General features: G+C 40.9%; 1 protein-coding gene across 1 annotated transcript in view; it reads left to right on the top strand.

Moving 5' to 3' along the window:
* Positions 1 to 16862, top strand: part of LOC121943362 (RNA-binding protein Musashi homolog 2-like) — a 95829-nt gene that overhangs the window by 31684 nt on the left and 47283 nt on the right. Inside the window, exon 3 of the mRNA XM_042486885.1 lies at positions 9854 to 9902. Coding sequence (XP_042342819.1) covers positions 9854 to 9902 — 49 coding nt within the window. The remainder of the gene's footprint in view (positions 1 to 9853; positions 9903 to 16862) is intronic.

Below are 16862 nucleotides of genomic sequence, written 5' to 3'. Positions count from 1 at the left end.
AATGACAAACCTGAGAAATGAGCAATCTGTCACTTCATAAAGCATTAGTCATGGCATAGTGACTGTAACGTGTCAGACTTGGACCTGCGGCTGCTTCTTAATTGAGGATTTCTGCAGCGGGCGATGTGTTTATATCCACGTGTGTTGGAGGGTTGGTGGAAACCGTCGAACGAGACGCTCTCAGAGGTTTAATGCTCCACCAGATCATCGGTGACGTATTTATCAGCCTCCATCAGCTGCTGCGTGGTTCATTCTCCCTGAACGAGGAGCAGTTTGTGCATCAGTGTGTGTTCATACGGTGCGTCTGCAAAGATATCGACATCTCAAAAACGTCGTTTTTGCGTAAATTTCTAAAGGAAAAGTTACGACAGCAGCAGGACCTGAGTTTGCAAGTTGTTATGTATCCATCCCGTCATATTCATACAATAAAATGATCATTCATTCATTCATTCATTACATTTCTCCACTCAGCACACTTTACTTACACAGATTTCAGGCTTCATGGATAATAACGGCCAGTTTTGGCTGCGAACACACGGCCGTCGTGTCGCCTGTTGATGCAAAATAAGCAGATGTCCAATGGATCAACTAAATAAACAGCTTGGACTTTATGCAGCTCTTATTTGAATTTGGACAGAAGCAGTCTGAAATGAATAAATAGATAAATAATTAATCACTGTCACCCCTGTCACCCGTGTACACAAATTAAAGAATTTGAGCTCTTGAATTGTTCATTTGGAGACACAATTTATACATTTTTTGCAAACAAATTATCATTTTTTCCCTCTGATACCTGCTCTGCTCTGTACAATGTTACTGTCAGCATGTGAGTTATGTGTTTCCCCTGAACTCCCTGAGTGTGTGTGTGTGTGTGTGTGCGTGCACGTGTGTGTGTGTGTGAACGTGCCGTGCAGCGCTGTGACTGACAGGGTGCCTGCAGTGTATCAGCCCCCTGCAGATCAGCCTTTGTTGCTCCCTGCTGTGCAACTAAAGTTCTCAACCCAAGTTACCCACTCACCCTCCATTTACCCCCAAAATAGAACCGTGCAGCAAATACACTCAGGTTTTTGACAAATGATGTTGTATTTCTTGATGTAATTCATATTGTTTTATGGTCTCATCACTTTAACCCAACAACATAAAAAATCCCGTTCCAGTTTTGTCAGAGAGTCACAGATGTGACTCCACCTTCATCCCTTTTCCCATCAGCCGCTAAATGCTGACAGAAGTCATTTTAGGTCAATTTTTGTGGCTTTCTTTATATTTATATGTTTATATATGTGTATAAAGTCATTAAATGACTGTTTCACTATTTAAACTCAGTTATTTCTTTGAACTATAATCTATTAATTTACATAGATACAAAGTTTGTATGTATTTTTGCGATTGATGTTAATGTACAGTTACGTTATTAACGTAGAGTTCTGTCGGTTAGGTTTAAAACGATACGCTCTCCACGTCTATCCGTGACCTTTTAGGTATCCCTCTGCGTCAGGGATGTCGTTACCGTGATGTCAACAAATGCACACGGAGGGATGAAGCAGCACGGTCCTGAACAGCACGAACCGTCGCGATGTGACGAGTTCAGACTGAGAAAGTGCCGACCTTACCAGGACTTTGACATGAATTCACGCGGTTTTCAACACGTGTTTCCGGGGAAATTTTTTTTGTGACCCATTCACCACCTGAACCTCCTCCTTACGAGACCGCTCCGCTCAGGACTGCGTCTTTGTTTAAAATATGTTAGTTTTGAATGAATTTGGGTGCGGACTGGTCAAAGCTGCAAACGAACCGGTGAAGCTGAACTGAAGTGACTCTGTGACTGAAGAACAAAACAAATTTGATCTGTTTTTCTGCTCCATGACGTCTTTCTCTCAAAAGCTTGCAGATGCACGATTGATATCTTTCTTTGCCGTAAAACGGTTTTAAATTGTAATTTAAAATTGTTGAACATCTCGTGTCTGCCGAGGCTTTCGGTTACCGTGAAAGGCGAGCGGAGGCATAACAGCTTCCTCTCTTTCTCCTCCACAATCGCTCCTCTTGACAGCGCCACCCAGCCATAATCATCATCGCCATCTTCATCATCATTTCCTCTTCATTCGTGACTCAATTATACCAGCGACACTTTTATGAATCTGTCAGCTGGAATATGCCACATTCTGCCGTGATTGTGTTTTATTGTGCCGCTTGAATTGAATTTGCCGTTCTCAGGCTTTTTTGTGCGTTGTAAATAAAAAAAAAAGAAGCGGCAGAAAGGGAGAAATGAAGTGGAGTTGGTATCACTTTTAACAGGCCAACCTGCTATTTTTCAGCATTGTTCTCAGCGGAGAAAAGCAGCCGGGGTAATTTGCATTTATAAAGGCCTTCCTTACACACCCCGGGTTTGGTTAAACCATTCTTTCTCCCTTCCAAATAATAGAAGCACAAATTGAGGGCTGTGGGCACTGAGGGATGATGGGAAATATATTAATTTGTCTCTTGTCATTCGCCGGGGATAATTTGAATGTTGTCATGGTAATTTGGTGCTCAGAGGCTGCGGGTCACTTTCAGACAGAGACCCGGCATGAGCTCGCCGCAATCCTTGTGAAGCACTGATAAGAGCCGCCCAGTGTGTGTGTGTGTGCGTGTGTGTGTGTGTGTGTGTGCTTGTGTGTGTGAGTGAGTACATGTGTGTACCCTTCACTGCAATGATGAATTACCTGCTTATCTGGCTCAGTCCAGAGAGGGGAGCGCATGACGGCATGGGACTGTCAGCGAGAGAAAGAGGCGGCGAGATAGGCTGCTGGAGAAAGAGATGAAATGATGTTGGGGGCTGCGGGGGGAGGAGAGGGGCGTCGCAGAGGTGGAATGGCGAGATGGGGCAATGGAAGAGGAGAGATGTGGAGGCGATAGTGCTGCCGGATGGAAGGGGACCGTGACACTGAGCTGCAGTGATGCATTGTGGTCATTCTGCTACAAATAGGTGGTGAAAGCCGGAGTCGGTCCACTGACGGCGGAGACAAGATGCTGGTTTGGAAAAAGATACATGTTCAGCTGACACGAGTTGAAGGGAGTCTCCCACCTTTTTAAACTTCTCACAGCAGCGTTTTTCAATGAGAACGAGCGAAAAAACCACAGAGGTGTTTGACGCAGCTGCTGTAAGTCTCCGGCCAAAAATAGACTCAATGGCGCTTATTTCAGTGAAGCAGAGCCGGGAGCCACGTCTGGGGCGCTGCTGAGACGCTGCAAAGCGCCCGGTGGAATCACGAGCATTGTCTAAAACGTCCGCGATTGGCTTTGGAGGCCGTGTCGTGGTTGTAACGTGGCGTTGACGGACCCGGTGGAATTTTGTTCGTTAACCAAAGGAGCTCTATGCGAAAATGTCAGAAACAATCAGACGGGGCAATAATCTCCGGTTCACCGCCAATATACTTCTGGTGTTTAGGTTCCAGCAACCGGAAAGTCTCGAGTCCGAACTTTGTACAGAATTAATCTCAGTCTTGAGTGTTCCTGGTTTTCTGCTCGAGTGTAATACAGAAAGCTCGGAGACGGTAATCAGATCAGATATCAGCAGGTTTTTTCTTGAGGTTTACCTCACGGCCTGCAGCTGCCAATCTGTCGCACGCTCCGCAATTATTTTTCTTATGCACATCAGAGTTTATATAAGCTGAGAGAGCATGTTCACGCGTCTCGTGCATCTTCTCGTGTATTTGATTTTTTATTATTCAGACACACACACACACACACACACACACACACACACACACAGGTTAATTTGGAAATCAGCTGTCCTCAGCTGTTGTGTCTTCTCTGTGGTATAACGGATGTTTGCAGGGAGCACCTGAGCTCCTCCTCTGCTCTCAGGCTTTGTTCAGACTGCCATCCCAAATCTGATTTTTGTCATATTCAGATTCATTTTATGAAGTCTGGACAGCAGATAAACACATGATTTCTACAGATGCGTCTGCAGTTCGGACGCTCCGGTCATTCAAATCGGATATCAGCTGGTCATTGAGACTGTCAGACATCCCGCAGCACATTCGAAACTTGGCACACCACCGAGGACGACGTGTTTCCGCCAGTCAGTGCTTCGTGGATGTCGCCAAACTCTCGCTCGGCGGAGGAGTTCAGCACCACGACATGACAAGTATTTGCATGGCGAGATGTTGTATCTCCATTTTTCCGCTGCTCATACTTCCGTGTTGTTAATCTGCGTCACCAGCGCACATGTACTGACGCCTACGTCGTTACCACAGCAACCCATGCTGATAGGTCAGTCCAGAGCGCTGATGTGCGGACGCAGCAAATCTGATCTCATGTCTTGATGATGACGGTGCGGACAGTCTGTCTTCAGGGTCTGATTTAAGAAACAACTCTGATTTCCCTGCAGACTGAACGTAACAGCCTCTTTAGCTACATCCACACAGTCCGCGGCCCAAATCTGAATTTTCACCCCATGTGACCCAGATGTGATTGTTTGATGAAAGTGTGAACAACACAAATCACATGAAATCGGATCTTTTCAAGTCTGATTTGGGCCACTTTCATATGCAGTTCAGAATCAGATCTGATTTTCTGAAATGCGACGCGACTTTTACGTCACTCGACATCCTATTTTAAAATGTCCGTCTTTCTGCATCCATTTTTCTCCTCGTTGGGTTGCCAAATCATTCCCCAGCTGGCAGGGAACGTTCACACTTAGCTAACGTTACCTACAAGTTGTGAAAATGTTTTAAAGAAAACGTTTCAATCTAATGTCCAAAGAACGTTTTAAGACTTTAACAAGATTAAATGCTGCAACGTTGTGAGGATGTTTTGGTGACATTTTCAAAGCAACATTCAGGAAATGTTACTGCGGCCTGAGATTACAGAACAGTTTTTTATGAAAGTGTAATGTGATATGTTAACAATAAAAAACATTTTGATGTTTATAGAGAATTTGATCTTAACTTTAAGAAGAATGTTCTAGAAACTGATAGGAAACTGAAAACCTGACGATGCATTGGTTGCATTGTAGCATTCTCTGAACGTTTTTAGAACCAGGAATTGCTGATTGTTGTACATATTAAGTGACATTGTTGTGGATATTTACACGGTTTCTATATTCTTATCACATTCTGAACCTTCGACTGCTGCAAAGAGGCGGCGCTCTGACGGCTGATCCAGGTTCTGATGTGTGTTGGCGCCGATGTGGAGCTGAGAGCTTCTCCTCTGCACCTGCTGTTGTGCTCTTCATCGCAGCTATAATGGTGACTGACAGCTGGGATAAGCCGGGCTCTCCCCGGAGAATAGCTTGTTTTCGGCAGAAAGTCTCTCGGGGTTGGCAGCTGCACAGGGAGACAGTCAGGTGCAACTGGTCCTCCAAGAGGACTCAGGAAGGATCGGGCTCAGTTTCAGGCTTCTGTGGAACAAACTCAGTCTGCTAGATTTGAAATGAAGCAGTTTTATCTCTTTGTTTTGTGTAGAGTAGCAGTCTGGGTCATTTAAGGAACATTTAACAAACATTGCAAAGGTACGGCCGCTCCTGTGTGACCAAGAAGATAAAAAACGTATCCATCCAACGTATTTTAATTAAAATCGATTAAAACACAGTCATGCTTTTATTTAAAATTGTTTCGATTATTGATAAGCTCTTGATTTCCTGATTCCTCTCAAACACGAGAAGAAGGCAATTAGTAATTAAAGAAGAAACAACCCAAAAATTACCACGAAATTAGTGAAAAGAAAATTACCGAAACAAACAACAACAAAAAAAAAATCACACACACACAAATGTCAAAAAAGAAAAGTACAAGAAACAACCAAGGAAAGATGTGTAAAAATATATAAGTATAATAATTCTGAATATATATATTTTGATTGTCTAATCTTGTTTTTTTGTGTTGTTTTTTTATTGTGACGCACTTTGAGCTGCATCCCATGTATGAAAAGTGCTCTAAATACATTTAATTATTATTATTGTTATTATTCAATCATTTATTTTTATTAACGTGCCAGTGAGTAGATTCGAGCTTTATTGTCTGCAAAGGTGAAACATCTTTATTTTAGTTTTGTTTATTTATTTTTTTTTTAGAATACCCACACAACATTTTCTTCTGAACAAATCCAAAAAACCACAACAAATCTTAAGTGCAAATAGCATATTCACATTCATGTATACACATTCAGTAAGAAAACCCCAGACAAACAAGCAAAGCAAAACAATTTAGTAAAATTAATAATAATAATAATAATAATAATAAATAAAAGAAAAATAAAAAAATAAGACTATAATATAATAAGATAATAAGAATAAAATAAGTCAATAAACTTTGACAAAGGGATGTCAGAGAAGTCATCATAGTGATTACAGTGTCATTAATAATCGGTCGTGGGTTTGTCTCATTGAAATACTTATAATACTTTATAAAGGGTTGCCATGCCAGATACAAGACATCAATATCTCCTCTCAATGACATTTCATTTTTTTACAAATGTAAATGTGTCGTCACAGTGTTCAATAAAGTTTGGTGGGCTGGTGGCTTTTTTCTGTTTCCAGTTCAGCAGCAAACAGCTCGGTTTTGTTGCTGGTCTGGATCAGCGGTCTGCAGCTTTGCTCCCGTGTCTCCTGGATGATAAACTTTATCACTTTTGTTGATATGACGCATATGAAACGTGCAAATGTGACATAAAGCATTTGTTGCTGAAATGTTCAACGCCAACATTTTCTTTTAGTGTCTGGACTGATTTAACACCAAACGTCTGTGTGAAGATTTTTGAGCTCCATTACTAAGGATTTTTAAGAAGTGAGTAAAACTGCGGTTTGAAAACCACCTCCTGGGGTATCGGCTGGCGACTGAAAAGCTCGGGACTATTTTCTTTCAGTAGGTGATACCCAGGACCCCTTTAAAAGAGAGAACTCTTATCACCGTAGCCCGTCTTGGTTGAAATAAAGCTGGCATTTAAGAAAAGTTCCTCTTCAGAGGAGGACTGGGATAAAGCAGTAAGCAGAGGCATGGGAAGTTTAGATAGGCTGTTTCTCAAAGGCTCAGTGGGTTTTTCCTTATCTGCCGCGCTCTCTTATCTCGTCATTTCATATTTACAGATATTGGCTAATAACCCGTGCTAGTGGCAGCTGACACAAGGTTTCCACGGAAATGATGCAGCGTTTTAGAAAAGGTGGATCCATATGCAGCAGTGATACTCAACATATGGCCTGCGGGCCAAATCTGACCCCCCTAACATTTTCTAATCCACAATAAAAAAATGATTGACACTGGGAATTATTTTTGTACTTTTAGTATCCATAAGATGTCATTGGAGGATCCCCCACACCCCCAGACAGAGGTTAAGACCCTAATGTCCTAAAATCCTACAAATGTCCTAAAATCCCAAAATCCAAGGAATGTCCTTAATGTCCTACAAATGTTCAAAAATCTAAGAAACATCCTAGAAATGTCCTCATATCCTAAAAAAAAGTCTTAAAATCAGAAGAATGTCCTTAAAGTCCTAGAAATGTTGTATAATCCTACAAAAATCCTATAATTCTCCTAATTGTCCTAAACTCAGAAAATTGTTCAGAATTTTGAGAAATATCCTAAAATCCTAAAAAATGTCTTCATATCCTCGAAACGTCCTTAAATCTGGCAAATGGCCCTCAAGTCCCAGAAATCATCCCAGAAATGTCCTAAAATTGGAGAAACGTCCCAAAATCTGAGAAACGTCCTAAATTCTTAAAAATGTCCTCAAACGCTAGAAATATCCTCATATCCAAGAAACGTCCTAATAAAAAAAAAGAATGTCCTTAAAGTCCTAGAAATATCCTAAAAACATCCTGCAAATGTCTTAAAATCTGAGAAACATTCCAAAATCTGAGAAATGTCCAAAAATCCAAGAACTGTCCTAAAATGCTTGAAATGCTCTTAAATCTAAGAAATGTCTTAAAAATCCTAGAGATGTCCTAAAATCCAATAAACATCCTAAATTCTGAGAAATGTCCTAAAATCAGAAGAATGTCCTTAAAGTCCTAGAAATATTCAAAAATCCTGAGAATGTCGTTAAAACTCGGATGTGTCCTAACATCCTAGAACCATATATGGTCCTGCTGCATTTGGCCCCTGAACTCCTGTTTTTTACAAAAGTGTCCCCCAGGCAAAGCAGGCTGCGTGTCCCTGACGTTGAGAAATTCCTTCTAGCTCTCAGTCGGAGGATTTTTCTGCCTCCGTCGTTTTATATATTTGCTTTATGATTTCAGACACTTTCTCTTGAGACAGACCACCCGTGAGACGTGAGCCTTCTGATCATCAAACTCTTTCAAATCAGAGCAACAACACGAGGCAGACGGAGAGCAGAGAGGCGATGTGATGCGTCTCCCTCCCGTCAGCGCGTCATCCCTCGCCCTGCGTCGCTCCGCGTCTTTGTTTTCGTTTACCCTCCTCTGTGCGAGAGCTGGAGCCCGCCTGTTGACTCGCGTCTCGCATCCCACTTCTACTTTTTGAATTCACGCTCCGACTAATAAAGCTCTTTTGTTCTGCCTTTGTGCACACACAAAGATTTGGCATCAGTCACTGGGAATATGAACATTTCCCGGGCTGCGGCCGACGTGCAACAGCGCTGTCGTGCCTTCGGAGCCACAATCCACCCGTGTGTCTCTGCCCTCCACATTTCTGTCTCTCACAAACTCACAATATGGATGTTTTTTCTAACATTATCCGTATCAGAGGAGGGAAAGCGGGCAGGTTTCGTTCTGTGCCGCAGACTCGGGCCCACTTCAGGCTGTCATTCATCTCGACGAAAGTGTCTAATCTGCACTGAAAAAATTCAGAATTTGTAATTCAGTGGAGTGGACTGACAGTTAATTTCTCCAGTCGATGTCACGCGTCTGAAACTCCAGCTGTGGCTGTGAGTCAGAGCTGCCAGCTTTGACAGAGATGACAGAGATTGCATTCATTAAATCGTAGGCATGTTCGGGCCAGACTATTTTCCAGGCGATTTTCATTCCAGGTGTTTTCAGATATTCATCATCTACTGCAATCAATCATTGTGTTTTCCGTGGCAGATCTGGTGGGACTGAGGCTTTTCTGTTTGGTCGCAGGGAAAAACAAAGTAAAAAGCTGTTGTTTTTTGTGACTTTGCTGCTGTGATCCAGGTTGGAGTGATCCCACGATGAGCCAGTGATAAAAAAAGAAGAGATAAAAAAAAACTACTTTCTCTGTAGTGTATTCAGAAATATTAATTTTTTTCTGTCTAAAAAACACAGTGGCATCATAACAAAGACCCTGGCATTTAAGGGTTGAAAAAATTCTGAAAAAATAATAATATGTTTGAGAAAATCATATTGATGTATAATATTGTTAAAGCCTGATTTTGAAAAGTGCATTTTGTGTGCAAAGTGATACGAGTGCGTGTAGTGTTAACATTAAACATTAAATTTATCAAATTTGCAACAACATACGGTAAATAATTTATAAAGATTTAAAACGAAAGTTGACCCAGTTAACTGCCTGTGGAACACCGCAACATATTTTTACTTTCAGAAAACTTGCTGGTTTAAAAAAAAAAGTGTTGCTTAGTATTGACATATTCTACACTGTGATAATTGGAAAGAAATAATAGTTATAGAAAATAAATAAATAAATAAATAAAATATATAGAATACATGCTGCACATTTTGCTTGTGTGTTTTGTATTTTTATTTATTTATATATGCTTATTTTCAAGTAAAGTTTTTGAAACTTTTTACCAATGTTTTTGAGTTTTGGGCCATGTCTGGTTTAGTTGCTCATTGATTTTAATGATTTGCCCACAAAGCAGCAAAGTTTCTTTTTTTTTTTTGTACTGTGTGTGTGCGTTTCATAATCAAAGTCTAATGATTGTTTTTATTTTCTTCCTTCAGGTAGAAGATGCGATGCTAATGTTTGACAAAACCACCAACAGACATAGAGGTAAGTTCATATTCCACTGTGTGTGTGTGTGAGTGTGTGTGTGTGTGAGTGTGTATATAAAGATATATATGGCATTCGGTTTAGGAAATTCTTACATGGGCCTACATATATATTCTATATGTAAAATTTGAGTCTGTGGGATGAAAGTCGAAATATATGAAATGAAAGCTGAATACATGGAGAGAAAGTCAGAATATATTATATTATATATATATCTAAATATCTATATTCAGTTATCTATCTATCTATCTATATGTGTGTGTGTGTGTGTGTGTGTGTGTGTGTGTGTGTGTGTAATTTTGATACATAGAATTAACCGTGAATATATAGACACACAATACAATAAACACAATAACAGTTTCAATATATGGAAAAAACCTTGAATATATAGAATGAAAGTTGAAATATGCAGAATAAAAGTTCTAATATTGAATAAACCATTAATATATATAGTGCAAATCGGAATATGTAGAATAAAAGTTTTGAGTATATGGAATAAACTCTTAATGTATAAAATTAGAGTCAGAATATATAGAACGAAAGTTTATATATATGAAATGAACCTTGAACATATAGGATGAAACTTGGAATATACAGAATAAAGTTTTAATGTTGAATAAACCATCAATGTATATATAGTGAGAGTCAAAATTATTTAAATATATGGACTTAACCTTGAATATATAGAGTGAAAGTCTGAATATGTAGAGTGAGAGTTGTAATATATGGAAGGAACCTTGAATATACAGGTTAGGAGTTAGTACATGTACATAACACAAGTTCAAATATATGGAATGACAGTCGCAATATGTGGAATAACTTTCCAAACGGCAAGCTGCGTATAAAAGCACGCTCTACGTTTTACACACACACACACACACACACACACACACACACACACACACACACACACACACACAGCAGCTACACTAATAAGTAAATTTCCTCACAAATTTCTCCTTCCTTCAAGGTCAGATCCGTTGTTGTTGGTTACAGATACCTTTCACTCTGCGCAGCGATCCATCCGAAATCTGCTCCATTATCATCGCGATTCTCCACACACACACGCGCGCACACACACACACACACACACACACACACACGGACACACGGACACGAGCATGCAACAGCTAAACACACCACACAGACCAACATTTATTCTCCTATCCATTTAATTAGCCTCATTCCCCCTTCGGCCATTTTTGGCCCTCCGATAAGTCGATACGGATCTACGCCGGCGTTCTGGTGATTGCGCGGCGGCGGAGGAGACGGACACAGGGGGTGAGACAGAAAGACAGGGTCAAATAAGGGAGCGAAAGAAAAGAGAAAAGGTGCCCCGCGGTCGAACAGAAGGACGGAGATTGAAGGAGGGAGGCCTGTGCGGCCCGATAACGTTCGGATAGCTGATGCTGCAGAGCGGCGGAGGCGGCAGGATGGTTATCTCAGCCCGCCTTTATCTGGACGCCTTATCTGAGGCTTCAGCAGTGCAGCCCTCTGCCCCGAAACAGAGGACTTTACAAAGACGCAGCGGCAGACAGGACGGAGACGGACGCTCAGATGTGAGCGGTTTGGAAGACAGATACGGGAGCGGCGACAGCGTGCCGAGGAGTGGCTTTGGAAGTTTTGGGAGGGAAATATTTCCACACGCTCTAATCTCTAAAAACCACAGTCAGCTGCACCCGTCATACCGGGTGCTTCTTCACACTGTTTTTGGCCGTTATTTCTCTGGTTCTTTTACTTTTTTTACCTGCGCTGCTGATTTCTGATGAGTCAGGCTGCAGATCACTTACATCTTTACGTTAACGTCACGTGTGTGCGCTGCACATGTGACCCCTGCTCAAACACGGTGGCCTTTAAACTCAATCACACTGTTTTCACGACAAATTAAAACATCACAAACTATTGTATTCCAGCTTTTTCAGCCTTTTAATTGTTTGTAGTTGCAGTTTTTCTTGTTTCTGTGGTTCACTTGTGGCAAATATTAATGTACTTTTTTCTTTTATTTTTTGTAGTAGTCAAATTTTCATATTATATTTTGCTTGTTTTAGAGTTACATATTAAGCTTTTGTATTTTTTATTTTGGCTGTATGCAACTTATGTCTTCAGTCTTAAAAAAGAGATTTTTAAGTTTTTCTCTTTTTCTGCTAATTAAACTTTGACTTCATAGTCAATAATTATCAAATCACTGAGCTGACACCTGCAGGTGAATCTCGACTATGTACATTTTTACAAGCGCTCGTCTTTTTGTATATTATGTCTATGTTTAACCCTCAGGGAATGTTTCGCACAGATTGTGTATTTTTCGTTTAATCTGTGAGTTTCCAGCTCAGCATGACTTGTATTATTTCTGGGTGTCATTCTGGGCTTTTGACTCTGAATTTGTCATTTTGACTATTTTCCACCTGATGAGGTCATTTTGACCATATTTGGCATATGGAGGAAATACATGCTATTTCCACTAGGTGACCTGTCACAGTCAATGTAGCTGCTGATCACTGACATATCCCAGACTGTCAGCAGCTACACTCACACACTGACATATCCCAGACTGTCAGCAGCTACACTCACACACTGACATATCCCAGACTGTCAGCAGCTACACTCACACACTGACATATCCCAGACTGTCAGCAGCACAAAATAGAAATAAAAAACAATCTACATGTAGCATGTTATTTATTGAAAATAATTCACTTTTTTTCCATCTAAAAACATAGTGGCATCATGACAAAAACCCGGCATTTAAAGTGTTAAAATTCTGAAAATTAATAATTATTTAACTGACAGACAAAAAATGCTAAATGAAAGTAGTAAATAATATTATTGTATGATATTTTTAAAGCTTGATTTTGAGAAGCGCAGTTTGTTCGCGGAGCGATACGAGCATGTGTAATATTAAAGCGGGCCCTAAAGGGTTAATGATTCGTTCTGCTTTGGCGTACAGACGGCTGAAGGGTGAAAAGTGAAAACCTGAGTAAATGAGCGCAGGTGCTTGCTTACAGAACACAGGCTCACTAAATGGACTGATGATTTTGAAAAGAAAAGCTTTCGGCACACTTCGTCTGTGCGTCGTTTCAGAAACAGTCACCAGGTTAGGAAATAACTCACGAGCCAGGCAGCTAAATCAGTCTGTTACTGGAGCGCTGCAGACGGATGATGCAACTTGATGATGTTTTTCTGCTTCAGTTTTATTCCCAGTTTCCATATCAGACGTTCTGTTCACCAGGAATTTATTACAAATCTGACATGCCTTAAAACTGATATTGCTCAGAGACCCACGCAAAGATTTGACGCAACCAAGATTGTATTAGACCGGTCTTACCCAGTGTGGCAATGAACCAGTCAGAGTGAGTGTTGTGTTTCTCCGAGGATGATCTCACAGACGATAACTGCCTTCAAGAGCAAATATCTTTTAGAAAATGCAGTTTACAGCAGCATGACTTCTGCTGACAGTAACGCAGGAGCAGAGAAAACTTTTTATGCTTTGGTTTACTGTTTCCAACATTTGATCTTCTAAATATCCTGCTTGACATACGTGATTTATTGCAAAATCTTGTGGTTACGTTGACACAAATGTGCTCCGTCACTTTAAATAACTGCACCATGATGCAGATTTAGTGTGTTTGCATCCAGTAAAACCAAAGAAATGCGCTTATTTCCTAAAATCCTACAAACATCCCAAAATCCTAGAAATGTGCTAAAATCATAGAAACATTCTAAAATCCAAATATCCTAAAATCTGTTAAATATCCTAAAATCTGTTAAATGTCTTTAAATCCTAGAAATACTTTTAAATCCTAGAAATTTCCCAAAATCATAGAAACATTCTAAAATCCAAATATCCTTAAATCTGTTTAAGCAAGAAATTATTATAAGTACAAGATAATTACCTAAAAAAATGAAACAAACAAATAATAAATAATAATTTTCCATATATTTTACTGTTTACCGTACCTAGCTCATGAAAACATAACAAATTTTTGAAATCTAAAAAATTTTCTTGCAATTTGCAGAACGTGTTTGTTGCTCGTCGCCTTTTTCTCGATGTTTCCGTGAGAAATCAAAGCGATTCGCTCCTCAAGAAAAGTGATGATGATCCAGGTTTCAAAGCTATACGCTGAAAAACAAAATCTTCCACTTTTGCTTTAATTTTTTCATACATCTTGGCTGTTTTAAAGCGGCGCGGTTGGCGTGTAGCAGCATCGCCACAGGGGTTATCTGAGGAGCGGATGGCTTTCCCTCCCGCCCGCTCGCTTGTTGCTTCCCGGCGTGGCGGGCCGGCTCCCTGCACGACTGTGCTGATTGGCCCATTAGCTCCCCTCCGGCTGTGTGGGAGGTCTGGGGCAGCAGCTGCGGCTCAGAGAAGACCACTTGATGTGAAAATCACTCTTATAAATAATATAGCTGTGGTAATAACCAGCTGCTTTTGACCTTGCCCGCTGCCACGTCTGTGGCCAGTAATGATTTCACCGCCGCCTGTGATTGGCGCATGCATTATTAAGCCGCTTCCCTCTTTAGAGCTCAGCCCGGTCGGGTGCCAATTTCAAGTCAGATAGCATATTCTCTTTCATTTGCATTTAATTCAAACACCGTTCCTTTTATCTCCCGTTACATCATACCAGATTACAAGAATTCCTGCGCGTCACGGCCGACTGAGGGGGCGTGACCGCTCCTCAATTTTAATAACCCCAGCATCACTTTCTATGAAGCTCATATCAATAATGCATTATGACACATTACAAGCATACTTATAATGCATTATAATTTATCTTTCATCATGCATCTCAGAGTTGATTTTTTTTTTTTTTTTAAGAAAACTGAAGACCTACCTTTTTTAGTTTGGCTTATAATTGAATTTTACCTATTTATTTAGTGACTGTTTATTTATACATTTTCGTCTATTTTAGTAGATATTATTTTTAACATTTTGATCTTTTTTTTGTTGTTATCTTTTTTGTTATTTATTTATTTATCAACTATACAGAGTAATGTATTTATTTTTTTATTTTACTTAAAAATTATATAATATTAATTTTTTTTTTTATCTGTTGGTTTTATCGTGCCTCTGGTGTTTCCTCATTTATGGTAGCATTTCCTCAGTTCCTGCTTTTAATGAGTACTGTTATTTTAGCTCTTTAATTAATTACAGTCTTGCTTTTTCCCCGGTGTTCGCCAGTGTTTAATAACTATGCCACCGGGTCTGATCTGACGCTGAGGGTAGGTTTTGGCGTCGCACTCCAAAAGCACTGACAGAGCGGCACTATTTGACGAGTTAGGAACGAGAACGGGCTGACACAAAACGCACTGAAAGCCTCAGCAAAGACAGAGTGATGTTATTCTATCGGTCTCTGATGAGAAGACAAAGACAGAAAGGACCAGTCCTGCTGAGTGATGTTGTGTCCCAACGCCACTCTCAGTCGTCTTTTTAATTACAATCGTTATAACAATGGGGAGCAAATTGCTTGATGCTCCTGCGCCCGTGTATCTGTCCCTCTGATTATAGACGTTCTGCATTATTTATTCTTAATTGTATTCTGTCCCCCGCTCCCTTCACACACTCGTGTGCACTCTCAGTGAGCGCTGATGGCCAGTTTGTCTTGCCGAATGACTTTGCATTTCAACAAGTCTCGTGTTGGCTCTCAAGACAAAACGTCGCTCCATCATTGACTGTCGCTGCACTTCAGCAGACTCCGGCCCCTCCAGCAGTGCAAACCTCACCCTCGGAAAACGACCTTGGAGTCGTCCTTTCAGACGAGGAGCTGTTGACTCGACGTGGGCTCTGCTGTCCTGTCTCCAGTGGAGAGCCGAGTATTGACAATCTCCTTTCCAACGCACCTAATTACAGCTGCCAGAAGCAGCAACTTGCTTAATGGATCTCCCCAAGGGCAAGGTGATGAACAATCTCTACATCCTCTTTATATATCAACGCCCGTCTCCTCCGCTCTGCACCTGTGTACGTCCGAATGCTGGTTAGGAGCTTGAAGGTACTAATTAAAAGACTGAGTTGTTCTCCGTGTGTCAGTACATGTCTGTCTGACCGCTGCTGCCTGGCAGACTGCTGCAGCCCCAGGGGGTAACCTGTTTGTCATCTTATTAACTTGTCCAGAAAGAGAAAGTGGCAGATGGAGAGATGGAGGTCAAGAACACAGTGCCTCAAAAAGTGAAACCTGAGAAGGATGGGGAGGAGGCGAGGGGGGAGGAGGCGAGCACAGAGGGAGTGTGGCTGCAGAGACAGCAAACCAGGAGGCAATATGTCTTTTTATGTCTCTGCAAGTCGCAGTAAGACTTTCTATGAAGCTCATGTCTATAATGCTTTACAACACTTTATGAACACCCTTATAACGCGCTATAATAGTGCTGAATGATAACAGTCATCAGCACTCGTGGTTATTTCTGATGGTGTGAAGCAGGTTCAGTCTGCCACATTTAGCGTACAGGACAAAACATGTTTAAAGAGTAAACTTGAAAAGAATTTGCAAATGAGCTTCAATTTTTTTAAACAAAACTGCACTTTATTCATTCGCTCTGCAAACTGCAATGAGGCTATCAGGAGTAACGAGGCAGCAGAGTAATCATTATGTGTTGAGGCCTCAGGATGCAGCAACATTAACAAACATCACTGCGCAGCATCCGTTAAAAAGGGAACAGAAGTAATGATGTACACGTTTCCTTCAGGATGTGGACAGAAATGGGGAACGAGTTAAATTTTGTGGCATCGTAACTTCATCAGAAAATTGATTTGACGTGAAGAGTTTAGACGATGATGTGATGTCTTTATTTTTGTGTGTTTAAAGCGTGCCGAGTGCAGAGCTGGAGGTTAATGAGCGCCGCTCTCCTGGGTGGCAGCTGGCAGGAAGGGAAAGGATACAAAGTAGAGATTATGCAAGAGAAAAGCAGAGGAGAGGACTGAGAAAACCGGACCACGATCACACACGATCACAGGCTCGCCATGTTCACACT

Source organism: Plectropomus leopardus, chromosome 5 (genome assembly GCF_008729295.1).
Source record: "Plectropomus leopardus isolate mb chromosome 5, YSFRI_Pleo_2.0, whole genome shotgun sequence".
Lineage (NCBI taxonomy): Eukaryota > Metazoa > Chordata > Actinopteri > Perciformes > Serranidae > Plectropomus > Plectropomus leopardus.
The sequence above is the reverse complement of the archived record's forward strand: the minus strand, read 5'-3'. Positions and strand labels throughout refer to the sequence as shown.